Source organism: Sander vitreus, chromosome 20, assembly GCF_031162955.1.
Source record: "Sander vitreus isolate 19-12246 chromosome 20, sanVit1, whole genome shotgun sequence".
Taxonomy (NCBI): Eukaryota; Metazoa; Chordata; class Actinopteri; order Perciformes; family Percidae; genus Sander; species Sander vitreus.
In genome coordinates this window covers 13,147,004-13,162,054 of record NC_135874.1, presented here as the reverse complement: position 1 = coordinate 13,162,054, position 15,051 = coordinate 13,147,004, and the positions used below count along the sequence as shown (strand labels likewise).

The 15,051-nt window shown below is 39.1% G+C and overlaps 1 protein-coding gene across 1 annotated transcript in view; it reads left to right on the top strand.

Moving 5' to 3' along the window:
* The window catches only part of begain (brain-enriched guanylate kinase-associated), a 28,717-nt gene extending 15,858 nt beyond the window's left edge, over positions 1 to 12,859 (top strand). The window contains exons 5-7 of the mRNA XM_078278118.1: positions 5,937 to 6,044; positions 8,239 to 8,322; positions 11,321 to 12,859. Coding sequence (XP_078134244.1) covers positions 5,937 to 6,044; positions 8,239 to 8,322; positions 11,321 to 12,859 — 1,731 coding nt within the window. The remainder of the gene's footprint in view (positions 1 to 5,936; positions 6,045 to 8,238; positions 8,323 to 11,320) is intronic.
* Positions 12,860 to 15,051: the final 2,192 nt, after the last annotated feature.

Below are 15,051 nucleotides of genomic sequence, written 5' to 3'. Positions count from 1 at the left end.
TTTTAGTTATTGTTAGTCTTGTTGTCTGTGTTGCCTAAATACCATACATACTGAATTAGAAAAACTGGAATATAAAAGATTCAGAATGCAATAAACTACAAGTAATGAAACTACAAACACTACTTCTAATTGTATAATAGGGTATTGTATATGATATTGGTTATTTGTATATAATATATTATCTTTTTTTTTACAAAAAAGTGTTACCTGTCCGTGGTGCTGAAAGTCATTGTTTCTCTTCAGAGCCTATGGCAGGGTCAGCTAACTAACAGCAGCCCTAGAACTGGCAAGAAATCAAGGTCTCACTCAATGACTGCCCTCAGTCCTCCTAATAAGGGTAATGTCCACTTCATCAGAAAGTATCACCGCTAAACAGTCCTGCCGTGAATCACTTTTAAAGATTCAGGAAATATTGTTCAAATTCTATTGTTTTTAAATCAAAAATCAGAGGATGCAGTCACATTAACATTTATCGATTATCTTAGAATTCCTCTGGTCGTAAAGCAGGAAACAAAAGCAACAAAAACATTAAGAAACATTAAGAAAAATTGTATCCAGTGCTGGAAAGTAATTAAGTATATTTAGTTAAGTGCTTTACTTAAGTACAATTTTGAGGTTCTTGTGCTTTATACTTCTACTCCACTACATTTCACTTTTTACTCTGCTATTTGATAACTTTAGCTATTACTGAAAAATTCAATCAACAATAAATGTTGCCGTAAATAGTGTATCTTAAAAAAAAAAACGAGATCTCATTTTCAAGGGAGATTAAAAAAGGTTTTTAAATTATTCATAAAATAAAACAAGGCAATGAAAACAGCAACATATATATGAAGACAATAATGCTTGTAAAACAAAATTATTATAAGTCAGTTAAACGCAGGCAGATTTAAAGCGTCTTCCTAAAATGCCCCAGGGTGGTAATATGCAGTGTTTTTTGTAAAACTGTGGTAAATTGTTCCAGATGTGCGAAACAGGATCTTTGATGGGCATTTGTCATTACATATTTTATAGAATAAATAAATAATATCTCAACTGGGAGTTTGATCAATAAAATAATCAATAATGAAGAATGATTGTTAGTTGCAACCCTACTCAAAGCATCTCCCCAAGTGGCCGCATGGTTTACCTTTGTTCTTGGTATGCAGTACATTTCTGTCCAAATGTATTAATCTATCGCCTGTCATAACCAATCAGAATTATTTATGTGTTTATTTATGTAACATAGAGGCTCAGTCTAATCTCTGGGGTCTCTGATCAGTTCTTTCTTGGCCAAGCCTCTATGAAAAAACATTAAGATGATCAATAATATTTGATTCAGGATCGATGCATTTTAGCTGCATAGTTTATCACACATGGAAACATCAGACCAGTAATTGTTTATTCAGCTGACATCTAAATCTAAAACAGGGACACATGACGTATATGCTGGTGCGAGAGTTATAAGAGAATATAAGAGGGAATATAAACAGAATATGAAAGTTTTGGATATTTAATGTGTTTGGTTCAATAAGGAGTGTGTGGTTGGTGAACAGAGTAGAAACCTAAGGCAGAGAAGCATTTGTTGTTTTGATGTCACAGATTGGCCAAATAGCAAATAATGGCTTATTCATCTATGTTTACCATTGTGAAAAGTGTTAGATGAATCCTAGCCCCGGTGCTGAGGGGGGGCCATGTGTGAGGAAGCCTGTTGTGTCTGTGTATGAATGTGTTGCTCTCTGTTTTTCAGTGAGGCCTGCAATGCACTAGTTAGTGCCAATAACTCATAACTCTTTGATGAAAAGTGTCAATTACACATTTGGGGGGTATCACCATGACCCAACAGATGTGTTGCACATAATTATTTACTCCTGACTCCTTCAGGAGCAAAAAAAACAGCCCGGGCAGCAGAAGTGAAAATTAATAGTTGTGCAAAACTATTGGGACAAATTTATTATCTTTTAGTTACCATACAATTACACATTTATTTCAGTACACATTGTGAAAATGCAGAGACATAAAGATGGTTTGAGATATTATCTCTGCGACTACAGTGATGGATGAGCTCACAATTACTTTTCATTCATTCAATCAGTTATGTTATGTGTTATAATGCAGTTGCATGCAGGGAATATTTGCAGAAAAAATGGTCTATTGATTTGTTAAAGAAAACTTAAAATTTAGAGATTATGCAACCTTAAACATATTTAATGCTTCAAGTCTAGTTGTTAATTGTTGTCCAAAACCTCTTAAAAATACATCAGTGAGCTACACTGTTGCACTGAGTGACGTGTTTCTTAGTTATGATGAACATGTGCACTGTGGTTTATTCTGAGTAAATCCCACATAAACCGTCCTGCTGCCGTAAATACTCTCTAGTGCACCAAATGTGTATTAATTCCAGGCTGAAATAGTCTTCTGCAATTGCACTATTTATCCCTGTATGCGAAACTACTGCGCCAAACTGTGTTAGGAAATTACTGAGCATTTTCAATAATAAAACTGTATATTTGTGACCCGTTTTTTAAACATTTACATCTTCAGTGGGAACCAGTGGGCTTTGAGCTGAGGGCGACAGACAGTGTAGGGTAGTAGAAAAGTATTTTGAAACAGACTTACAAATTGTGGGTTTTGGTGTTTTCATGGGATTGGTTGACTTTAAGAAGAATATAGAAGAGCAGCTTTATCCCTTATTTGTTTGCAGCAAATAGCAACCATTTCTTGGCAACAAAAAAGTCTGTTGGTTTATTGTTTCACTTCTAGATTTGATTTTCTAACAGTGTAACTCATAAATTCAATGATGTTAGTACTATCCACAAAGCAATAGCACATCATCAATGAAGAGTATCGAAACAGTCTGTGTTCACACCTGCATCATCTGCAACAATAACAGAACTTTGACCCCCCCAAAATAAATAACCCAATGAAGTAGAGTAGATATGGATTATCTACTGTACATGTATATCAAGCCAGGTTGATGCTCTCATGGTTCACACTGTACTGCAAGGACTGAACCTGCTGTTTTTCTGAAAGGTAAAACAAGAAAAAGCTTTAGAAAATGGTCACCAGTGATGTGATTTGGAAAACCACCAAAACAATTTAATCTTTCATTCCAATCAGGCACAAACTAAGGCTTATTTGTGGTAAATATTGTCAGTTTCACATGGGAATTGGATCTGGACAGCAATCACTATGGGTCTGCCAGAGATTTTCTCTCCTGCCTCCACAATGTCCACTGAGGTTGTGACCGACTTTTTCCTGGTTTCTGAAAAACTTTTACTCACAATATCTTTGGTGTCTCCATTTGGAAATCCTCTTTAATTAGGTTAGAAAATATATACAATACACACACAAAAAAATAAGACTGTTTAACTGGAGAGTTGTCTGCTCTCCTCTGTGAACCGTAGTCTTCAGTAATTGCATCCCATGGGATTTAAGCTTCATTTCTTATCCAGTGAAGGGGCAGAATCTCAAGCTGAATATGTAAAACAAAGTGAGGATGTCTAAGAAATGGACACATTTTTCACTTTCTATTCGCTCAATTCAACAAATCCTCTTGATCAATAATTGATTGTTGTTATTGTTTTATTCCATTACATATCTGTATTGTAGAGGAGGAACTGGTCCATTTGGTAGCTGAGCCAGGATTTGAGTGTGTTAACATTCCAATACAGAGCATGAAACCCATATGCTGCAAAGCGAGTTTATTGCTAATTTTCAACTCTTGTCCCTAGTTGGGCGTTTACAATGTAATTTAAATGTATAGCTTTCCATATAATTGGTAGTTGCTGAGTAATTAGCAGGGACTTGCATTCATTTATGGCCAAAAGGCAAAAAGAGGCAGGCACTGAGTTATCATGATATTCCTCCTCCATTAGGTCAATCTCCTTAAGATATAATAGTCAAAATTTGCATATTAATTTTCCTTGATGCTGTTCTCTTATACGTGTGGCACCAACTGATAAGAATGTTGTAGTGACAGCCTGTGTATCCAACACAGTGTGACTAGAGGAGATAACAAAATCAGTGTGCACAGCTGTGATTCTTCCACTGGCCATAATGCTGTAATTAAAAATACACTTCCTCACTGTCTCCAGTCCAAGATCATGTTCATCACATCAAGCCTAGTAAGATTGCTCTCTGTTTGATTTTTAATCTATAGGCAGACTGTTTCCAATTTTGCCTTTAATGATGTGCAAGTGGAGTATTATTACTATTACTATTACTATTACTACTAATATTAATATTAATATTATATTTATTATTATTATTATATTAGTATGTTAGTTAAGATCCATGAGATTTCTGGATATATGAAGTCAGCAGCTACAGTGAGGGGAAAAGATTACTTCTGGCTTCAAAGTGACAGATAACTTTTTAAATGACCAACACTGTTTTCACACTTTTCTAGTAAAGTAATAAAGATAAAAAGATATTTAAAATATCGGTGTCCAATGTTGACTTTGTGCCATTTAATACCTTAATATAAGTAGGTTTCTTTTACGTAAGTCTTGTATTTATAAGGCATGAGACCAATGTATTACACTACAAAGCTATTATGTATATTAACATCTGAGTGAGAAATTGTTAGGGACTGGGTGCAATTACATATCTGAGCTTTAAAGTGCCCTAATGTGGTCATCCGCACAGTCAGCATCAGAAAATATAAATATAAATATAAAGAGTGCCAGGAAGCTGCATTTCTCGACAACTGATTAATGAGATCCTAACAGAATTGGATTTGAATATCAATGCTGGCCTATTGCTTAAACTGACATTAATTGCCACCTATTAGATTGGCTCTGCACCCCTGTATTTCAAAACAATCACCGCCATTGAGAGATTAGAAGAGAGAAGTGTGGGCGGCCAAGCAAGTTTTAGAGCTGTATCATTTGTCAGCTCGTGCTGTGTGGCAGTTTTTAACTGTGTGTGTGTGTGTGTGTGTGTGTGTGTGTGTGTGTGTGTGTGTGTGTGTGTGTGTGTGTGTGTGTGTGTGTGTGTGTGTGTGTGTGTGTGTGTGTTCTGCTTTGCTGCATGCTGTAAGGGAGACTCTGGATGGGCTGCTAAAAGGCGAGGATCATGAAACTGGCAAGGGTAGCTGAGCCAGCACTACGGCTAGCAAGCTAATCTGCTAGTATGAACACTAGTTTTTGATGATTCCATGACAGTCTGTTTATTAGGTTGTAAGATATCTTTCGTGCAAAGTTGACTTTTTGAATTGGGGGTGGTGCTGGAGGAAAGCACATTGTGTTCAAAATGGAAATGGTTCATCCTCTAAAGAGCAAGACTGTGCACAGAACATTTTCCTCAATCAATCCATCTCATTAGGTCATGTGTACAAGTAGAAATGTTACCCAGATGAGGAATAATCCTCAGGGCACCATGAACGTAAATGTCACAATGTGGCCATCAGTTGTCGAGATTAAAGTGGGCAGACAGACAGAAAGACAGACCAGCCAACCAGCAGACATCCCCATCATGAGGCTCTGCTGTTACTGGGGATAAAATGTCAATCCAGCAGTCATTTTGCACTTCTTTGACAGAAAACACTGAAAATCGAATGAGTGTTTAATTTGTCCTTCTCAGTCTCTCCCTCTTTCTTTTTCTCTCTCCCTCTATTTCTCTTTCTCCCAGAGTAATTGATAAAATATGAGCGCTGGCAAGTGTAATCTTCTTTTAATTAAGACCTGCTGCTGGCACCGACTTCAGACTGATAATGACTTACGGCTTTCTTTCTCTCATTTTTCTTCCCCTCTTCTATCATCTTATTTTTCTTCTGTTGCTCCTCCAACTTTGGCTCCCTCATCTTTCTCTCGTTATCTCAACATTCAACTCTTTACTCTAACCTCTTACTTCTTGCCCCCTTATAATCTACTCCGTCTACCGCTAACATTTTGTTTTCTTTTTCTTTTTTCAATTTCTCTTTTGCCTTGTCAATTATTTCTCTTACACTGCAGTCCCAGCACCATGAAGAGGAAAAGAGAGCCCTCAGCCGGAAAATCCTCCTCCTCAACAACCACCTCATGGAGGCGAAGATCACCATCAATAAACTCAGAGAGGACAATGTGAGTACTCAAAGCTGTATCTTGTAATAAGGGCTCCCACTGACCTCTCTGTCAGCATTGTGCATGTAGGCTCACTTGTATAATAGGGGGCATGCCCAAATTATATTTCACCTTCAAGCCCACAAATTAAGCAATTAGGCATTAAGCAGATCTGGGGCCCTGGGACAGTTGCTGTCCTTGCCTGGTCAGTAATCCAGCCTTTTTAGCACCTCTTCAAATCTAACAACTCTTCAAAAAGCTGTTTCTCCTGATGGGAACACTTACTCCTGTCACATTGGCATCCTTCTCCATGAAGCCACTATTGCTAAAATTCTCATACAACGTCCTGGATATTTGTGCTTCAAGGAGCCACAGCAGACAGAGGAATTAACTCTAAGCCACTGGGTGTTTTATAGTGATTATACTGAAATCAATGGGCATCCTCAGGGCTGCTAGAATTTGGAGCTGGGGCCTTGTGGATCTGAGCTCAGGCACATGTGGCAATCTGGTGCCTCACTTTCTTTGAAGTGATTTTAACTGGTATTTCTTCTGGGGGCTCCAGGTTAGTAGATTTTCTCTTTTTTGTCAATAGTAGCTTTTTAGCCCTTCTGAGCTATCGAGTATTTTGACAATACCGCCAGATCTGGCCAGGCTGATTTGGAGTCAAGGTTCATTTAGAATGGGAGAATAATTTGTTCCATCAAAGCCGTGAGACAGGCATTTCCTCCAGGGAGCAAGCTGTGTGTCTGCTAGCATATGTTCTTGGAAAGAGACGCAAAACAACCCAAAAAAAAAGCCAAATGACAAAGAAGGGTAAATAACCACAAAGAAATGCAAAACAACCACAAAGCAAAGCCAAACGACCACAAAGAGACACAGAATTACCACAAAGAGATGCAAAATTTGCCACAATCTGTCCATGCTTATTACTGGCTATTAGACTGCATGGAAACCAGCTCTATACAAAGCCACAACAAAGGGTCTTCATTGCTCTATTCACTCTATTCTATTATAAATATACAGTATGTTAAGACCTCACAAACACTGGTGGCTGACATTCCCAGCAGAAACATACCAGATAACTGATGTTAAGACATCACCAAGGTCTCAAATGTTTATTTGACACGTCCACAGAAACTAGAGGGAGCCCAAATGTCCCCTGGCAACAAAAAGAAAACAAATAAAGTGATTCAAAAAGCAGTCACTGTTAACTGGTGGGGAAGTTGAAACTGTCAAAAAGAAGGCTTTGGTGTTATGGGAAATATTGTCAGGGCTGTGGTGTGATAGAAGCACAGGGAGGCAGTGCAGCATGAACTGACCTTTATGAGAGGATGGATTTCACAGAGGAGGGAGAGGAAAGGAAAGTGAGCTAAACCAGCTAATCACCCACACAAACACATTCAGAAACACCGAAAACAGTTCACCCGAGCATCTGCTGTGCCAATGGATTACCCTTGCTTTGCTCTAAAATTTAAGTAAAAATCTGAAAACGATCCGTTCTAGAAAGAAAGCACAGAGAATGAGATAAATAATGCTGCACTAGCTTCCCTAGGCTGGAACAGGCATATAAGTGAATGCATAATAAAATTAGCACAGGCTGTACTGGGCAGATATATTACAAATAAAAAAGTTTTTAAGATCCTGCAATCCCCTGATGTCAACCTAGTGAAATAATATAGCCAAGGTGAAAAATACATGCTAACTAATTAAACTCTACCAGCTTCAATAGATGAATTTGTTCCTTTGACTTGACAGTTCACTAAATCAATGAGTTGCCTATTCCAGTAGGCTGCTACTTATCCCAATTTTCCAATGGAATACGGCCCATTATGTGCACTACATATCGCATGCTATACTATACATTTCTCATTATCAAAAAAAACTGTCAAGCCAGGCATCTAGTTTTGTTTCCCAACGACTCATACTTCATTTACAAATACCGTATGAATAGTACAACATTTTATTTTTAATTTGTTGTTATAGTACCACGGTAACATTACATTACTGTATCCCGGAATTATTTCCCTCAGAAGTCCCCTATAATTACAAAAAGATTTAACAACAATTAGGAGGTTGTAATCCAAAGTGTTTTTCCCAGGGGGGGAACACAATCCCCCTCGGTCAAAAGCTTACTTGAACCATCAGGCTGCCAAAATTAACAAGATTTTGTAAGGCATGAATTTGTAATTGAGGATAATCTTTCTGCCTCTTACAGGACCTGTACAGGAAAGACTGCAACCTGGCAGCCCAGCTGCTGCAATGCTCCAAGTCTCACTACAGAGCACACAAGATGTCTGAGGTGAGCTCCCCAACATTGCTACAACTGCATCAATGTGTGAATTCAAATCTGTGCTGCAAGAAAAAGTTTCGCTGACCTGGGTTTTAAAATTAAGTTAAAACCATTTAAGAAAAGAAATACTTGATTTGCAAAGATATTATATTTGGTTAAATTACCAAATACTAATTTTAGGGAGGTGGGGTGTATTTGGGAGAACTGGGACTACGACCTCAATATTACCAAAATTCTGGCTATAGCCCTGAGCTTGATAAATGAAACTACATGATCTATCACTACACATATGCTGTAAATAATTAGTGTGAGCTAATCAACTATTCTCTATTAATGATTTATGTAATGGAGAGGTTCCCCATGTTGTGTCAGTGTACCTTTAGAAGCCTTGGTAAGTGGTTTTCACAATAAGACGGAGGCACAGTGCTCATGGTCTCTTCAGTCAGACTGATGAAGGTCTGCTGTCTGAAGTGCCATCTGTCTGCAACTCGGCTGTGCATATGAATAAATGAAAGCCTGGCCTGAGACGACACCTGATGCACAAAAGAATAAAAGTTATACTCTCCAACAGGGATAATAATTGACTAAAGTACTGCATAGAAATACATTTGACTAGCCTATTTAGATCATTAAATATTCACTAGTTATTTCATATCGTATATGAAATGGGACAATTCAACTTCATCAACCTCTAAAAAGCTGATGTTTTCTGTTTTTATTATAATTCTGTAATTCTACTTTATAAACACGGTGATGGACAAGAAGGCAGGAAGTCAGTACATTTTACTAGGTTAAAGGAAGCCTATGCAACCTTTGTAGAACAGCAGCCACTGTGGCCACAAGTGACAATTATGGGATAACATTAACAGTAAATGCTAAAAACATTGTGAAATGCTAGCACAGGAAAAGAATAGTCAGCAAACTCACTCAGTGATGATGTCCACGATATAGCAATATCTGTCTTTAGTTTGCTAACATAAGCTGCTAACATTAACCATTATGGTCATACGAGGCCAAGTAAAGATGTAATGTTAGCAGCAAAAACCTGAAATAAATATTACTGTACTATAATACTATGGTTAACTAGCTCTACCCTGTAATACAAACAATGCTGCTCCCTCATTACCATGTTTCAACATGTGAGGATGATACATTACTGGTGAGGATGATACATTACTGGTGAGGATGATACATTACTGGGTCATGTATCCTCAGTCTCTTAGCATTATAGTCATATTGTGGATGTTTAAGACCTCTTACAGGCTTTTGGTTGTAAAACAAGTTACCTGGAAACATTAAAGTCCGCTGCAGGCAGTTTCCAAACAACTCATGGAGTTTTAGTGTTAGCATTAGCTTGCTTTGGCTAGCTACCCCTGATAAAATTTGCCAGTGACAGTTGTCTTTTCAACTGACAAAATCCACAGTTGGAGGCTAGAAATGAAAACTAGTCAATACTATAGTCAACTGTATGTGCTGTGAAAACATTCAACAGGCAACAGTAGAAGTAAATAAGGGGGAGAGGTTCGACAAACAGTTAATTGAGAGATGGTGCATTGTTTTTATTGCTAACAAATTCAACTTTTTATTTGTAAGAGGAAAAATTTGTTTTTTCTTCTTTCTGAATTTACAGTCTCACTTTCAATATAAATATTTGGTTATAAAACATGCAAAAGAAAAACCTCTCCCACATGTGAATAATTTGAGGAAATAGCTCTCAGAGTGGCTGTGAATTGCTAGAATTACTAACATAATAACTTCCATCAAACGCCATTAAACCAATTATTTTAATAAATGGAACAAGACCTGTGGACGTGTTCATGCTCTCACGTGGATGAACACTGTGTGACTGTTAATTAAGATGCCTCAGATAGTAGCTATTGCTGAGCTAGCTTACTTGGAGCACACACTGTATATCATTTTGTACTTCCCCCCACAGCCTCACCTACTTTCCATCTCTATTCCCTCTGAGAGAGGCAGCGGCTGCTAAAAATAGCTCAGACTTAAAAGATGCAGGTTATTTTATGCCGAGGCGAGCTTCTATTTCTTAACAAAGCCAAGTCAGTATTTTATCTTTTTTTCTATTCCCAGCTGGAGACCCGGAGCACTGGTTTAATTTGAATCTAAGCTGTTCCCTGTGGAATTGATATGTGTTTGATGGTAGACAGAAGAAAGACAGAGAGAGAGGGAGGCCTTTTACTTGTAAAGGCAGTGGCACAAGAGGAGAAAGATTAAAGGATAAAGAAAGGGAGGAGAAAAGAGAGGACTCAGTGTGTCAGGAACAGTTCCTACTGACCAATTAAAAAAATAAGAAATTGTAATTGACGGCAACAGTTTTCTAAAACATGAGCCAATCAAACAGATTATGTCTCTGTCTGTCTGTGTAAGAGTGAGACAGCAAGAGAGGAAGAAAGATCAAGAAAGAGAGACAGAAAAACACATGGGAGAGAGGACACAATTATTTTGAAAGACGAAAATATTTTTGTCCAAAAATATACTTATTTTTATTAATGTTCCCATTAATACAATTTTATGGAACGACAAAGTTGAGTAAAGAAACAGAATATTTTTTTGAAAAAGAAAAAAAAATTGTGTTGGGTAAAAAGAAAGGCAAACATACAAATAAATAAATAGCTTGTGTACAACAATTTTCTGACAAGTTCATTAGAGGGGCCTAGTAGTGCAATTCCACTGAGATACACAAACTGGTCTGGACTGTGTAAGCCTTGCGAGAATAAATTGCTTTCTAAACCAGAACTATAGATTCAAATCCTTGAGGAATGGCTCTAAAAATACTTTCAGTGCAGACACAGAAAGCAATGCATATGTTTGAGGAACAGATTCAAGTTGATTGTATAATTAATTAGGAAAAGGCCTATTTTTTAGTGATCTTTTCTGGCTAAATCTGAAGATTGGCTCAGCAGCTATCACAAAAAACCTCTTTGTAGATTTTTGTTTTAACTTCCCATCTTTATCGAAATTCTTTTGTCTCTTTGTATGTCTGTCTTAGCTGCCGCTGGACTTGCAGGAACGCATCAGTTCCCACATGGATAAACATAATCGGGGTAGCGGCGCCTCCATAGCAAGGTGCCACTCCAATTACTCTGACGCTGTGCCCACATCCATAATTGGCAAGGTCCTGGAAAAGCCCGAACCAGGAAGCAGTTGCCCTGTAACACGCTCACCCAGCCCGCAGCCACAGGATGGAGACTTTCTTACAGCAACAGGTAGCACTGATCACCTGAACCGCCGCATTTCATATAAAACATCTGACTTGTACTGTAGCGATACGGCTCTCTACTGCCCTGAGCGATGGCAAGATACAGAGCGTAGGCAGAGTGTCGACCTCCACGGCACCGGTCTGCTCCAGCTTGACACCCAGAACTCCATTGACAGCAACCCAGATGAAGAGACCTACCACTCTGAAAGTTTCTCTAACCATGAGCCTCCATCCTCATTCCACCACCACGATGACTTCGGCACTGGTAGCCTCCCTGCCTCTAGTTCCTACTCTAGCTTCAGTCTTGCATCAGACGAGAAGGGAGGAGTTAGTGGTGGTGGTTGCGGGCGCACTGCAAGCAGCACCTTATCCTCTTCACACCAGGGTCTCTATATGGATTGGCGAGATGGTGGCAGTGGGGACTATGAGCGCAAAAGCATGTCCTCTTATGATAAAGACAGCCCAAGCTTCCCCAAGTCCCTCAGCATCCAGCACATGGTGATCCCCAGGAGCCCGCAGAAGGGCACCTCACCAGGGTACACAAGGACGGCTTCATGCTTCAGTGAACCATACCATTCCAGCACCCCTCGCCTGGCCTCCTCTCACAGCATGGGGTCCACAACTGGACTGGGCCAGGCTCGTCGAGGAGCTCTGGACAGCCGAGGTGACGTCCAGGTCCCTGAGGACGACCTAAGCAGCCGCTGGAGACAGCTCAGCGTGGAAGACATCAACACGTTCGCATCCTACCCTAATATCCCAGGGCGTGTCTCTCCATACAGTTTCTCTGAGCGCCACTTTGCCATGGGACCCTCCAGCAAGGTCAAGGGGTCTCTCTACAGCAGCTTTCAAGAAGGAGATGACGTCTTCCACAGCCGCGTGCTGGACCAGTGTTTCTCTGTGGGTCCCCCTTCGCCCAGCCGCAGTCAGAAACCCATGGAGCATCGTAAGCAGGAGAAAACGTCTATGCTGTATAGAGCCAAGGAGGACAGTCAGGACTCCGAGTGCAGTTTGTTCCTCTCAGGGAGCTCTAAAGAGAAGGAGAGCGGTGGGGGAGCAACAGCAGCAAGTAGTGCCAAGGACTACGTAAATCTGAGTGCAGACAGCTCAGCTGAGTCCTTACACCAAAGCTCCCTCGAAGCCTCAAGTCTTCAACACTACCCCAGCCCCAGGCCGAGCGTCCGGCCTCGCCCGAGCTCCAGCTCCGCTCTCAGTGTCGGTCCCGCACTCCCAAAGAAGACCTCTCCAAGATACCAAAAATTTGGCAGCACAGGACTTACAAGGAAGGACAGTTTGACCAAGGCACAGCTATACGGTACGCTGCTGAACTGAGCGGAGACAGAGCTTTTCATTTTATGCATGATGATGATGATGATTCCTAACTTACTGTACTGTACTGTACTGTCTCAAAAATCCCCAGCAGTAAACACATACTTGGTGTGATGGGATATTAAGATGTTGTTTTATGTATCTCTTAGCCAAGGCACGTTTCATGCAGTCTGCAAGACTTTTTCTATTGTATGTCACGATACGGTGTAGCTACCTAAAACCAGCTATTCAGTATGTTTTTGTTTCATTGACAATGATGATAGTTAAAGCCACCGGGAATTTCTCTAAGAAATACAACACAGACCCGGCTACATGAACATACTGGGCTATTTGTTTTTTTTGGTGTTAAGTACTGTTAGTAAAACCAGCAAAAGACCATTAATTCCTGCTCTATGTTTCTCATGGGCACATTATCTGTAAATGCTACTTACTAACCACTTCAAAATTGGCTAAACAAGAGATATAAAAATAAAAATTTTACGTAAATGCTATGTTATAGTTATAGCAAGAGACTCCTGATAATTACAATACGTTGCCAGGTGAACAACAAAAGAAATGTATACATTCAGTAGAAATGGTTAAATAGAACTGTGAGATTTTTAGCTGGGATTTTTCTTATTTTTGTATTAATATGAGGCTCCAAAGTAGTTACCCTCATACCAGGAAACTTGTGAAATTGCCTTAATCCTGTTCAGTGGACAGAATGGTCTCCTTTACAACAACTGTGTACATACTGTATTATCTTCTGTATTGTTACTGTACGTATACACTACTGTTACAGCGTACGCTCTTCCTGTCAGACATAACACACACAGGCCAGTTTCTTTAGAAAAGGATTAAGTCCGTTCTTAGACTGAGGATATTTTTCAGTGGAGCTCTCCACTGAAATTTATTTTTAGTTCAAGACGATGAGGATTAATTTGTCTTAAAATCTGGCACATGCAGCCAAATGTCTACCCCGATACAAACTCTTAAACCCTGATAGCACTAGTTGCACAAAACAAAAAGTGCTGGATCTTCTGGTTTTCAGGAGAGATTAATTGTAACATTCTCCAGGCAAGCTGGCAGTTCTGCAATGTATGCTCAAAAAGTTGAACTGAGAAGGGGGTATGAAATGACTGATTAAAGACAAACATGTACAGTGTGTTGTTTTCAAACCAGCATGCTCAATTAGGCTATTTTAGAGAAAACACTGTGCATGTATATATGCGTACATATAAAGTGGCAAAGACATGCTGTCCTGTTGATGACTTAAAAAAATATATAACAAGACTGCCTTATGTTAAATACAGAGTTGCAGAAGGGTTGTCCTGCTGCCCCACAATCATGCTACCATCTGTTCTTGGTACTAGTATAGATGGGGGGAAAAACGTCCCCATATATACTACACTAGATTTCTAGATACTAGAAAACAACAATGTTCTAACGTGTGTGCCCTTTGGCATGATAGTTCTTGAAGGATTTCTTCCTGCCTGCGTAGCTCTATAGATCTGAGAGGAATGGCGAAAGGGATAAGCTAAATAATGGGAACTCAGCTTTGCCCTCGAGCAGTCGCGTATAGATTTTTCTGGAAGTCCATGACTCTACCTCTCCCATTCCTGCAGATCTGGGAACTGGCTTAAGGCTGTTTTTTTTTTTTTAAGATTTAAAAACTCACTCTTCTTTTTGACCTTGGCATATTATGAAAGTGAAACTGCACACATGACACACAAAGTCTCCAATCATATTCTTATTTGGTACAATAAGCATCTAAAGGGTTCAAAAGGTTTGGAATTAAATGTAATCAATGTACAGAGGGAGTAAGAGGATATATTGTATTTTTGTTGCAGACATAATGTATGAAAAGAAATATAGATACTACATACACAATTGTTATTACACTTTGACTATTTTTTATCCAGTTTCAGTTGATGTTATATTTATTGAATGTTTTGACCCTGAATGAAGAGGCTGAAGCGGTTCTGTCCTGTTCTACCTCCAGCCTTGTTCCAGGAACAACAGGCCAGCTGTTTAAATGTCAACATATTTGTCCGTCTGATGCATGGTTATATATTTTTGCTGTATGTTTATTTACTTAATAAAGATGAGTGTTGGGAAATACATCATGACCTTTGTTGTTTTACATTACTTATTTCAAGAAATGTAAATCCTTAAGATCCTAGAGATGTTTTGATCTGCAGTGTGGGACAGTTTTC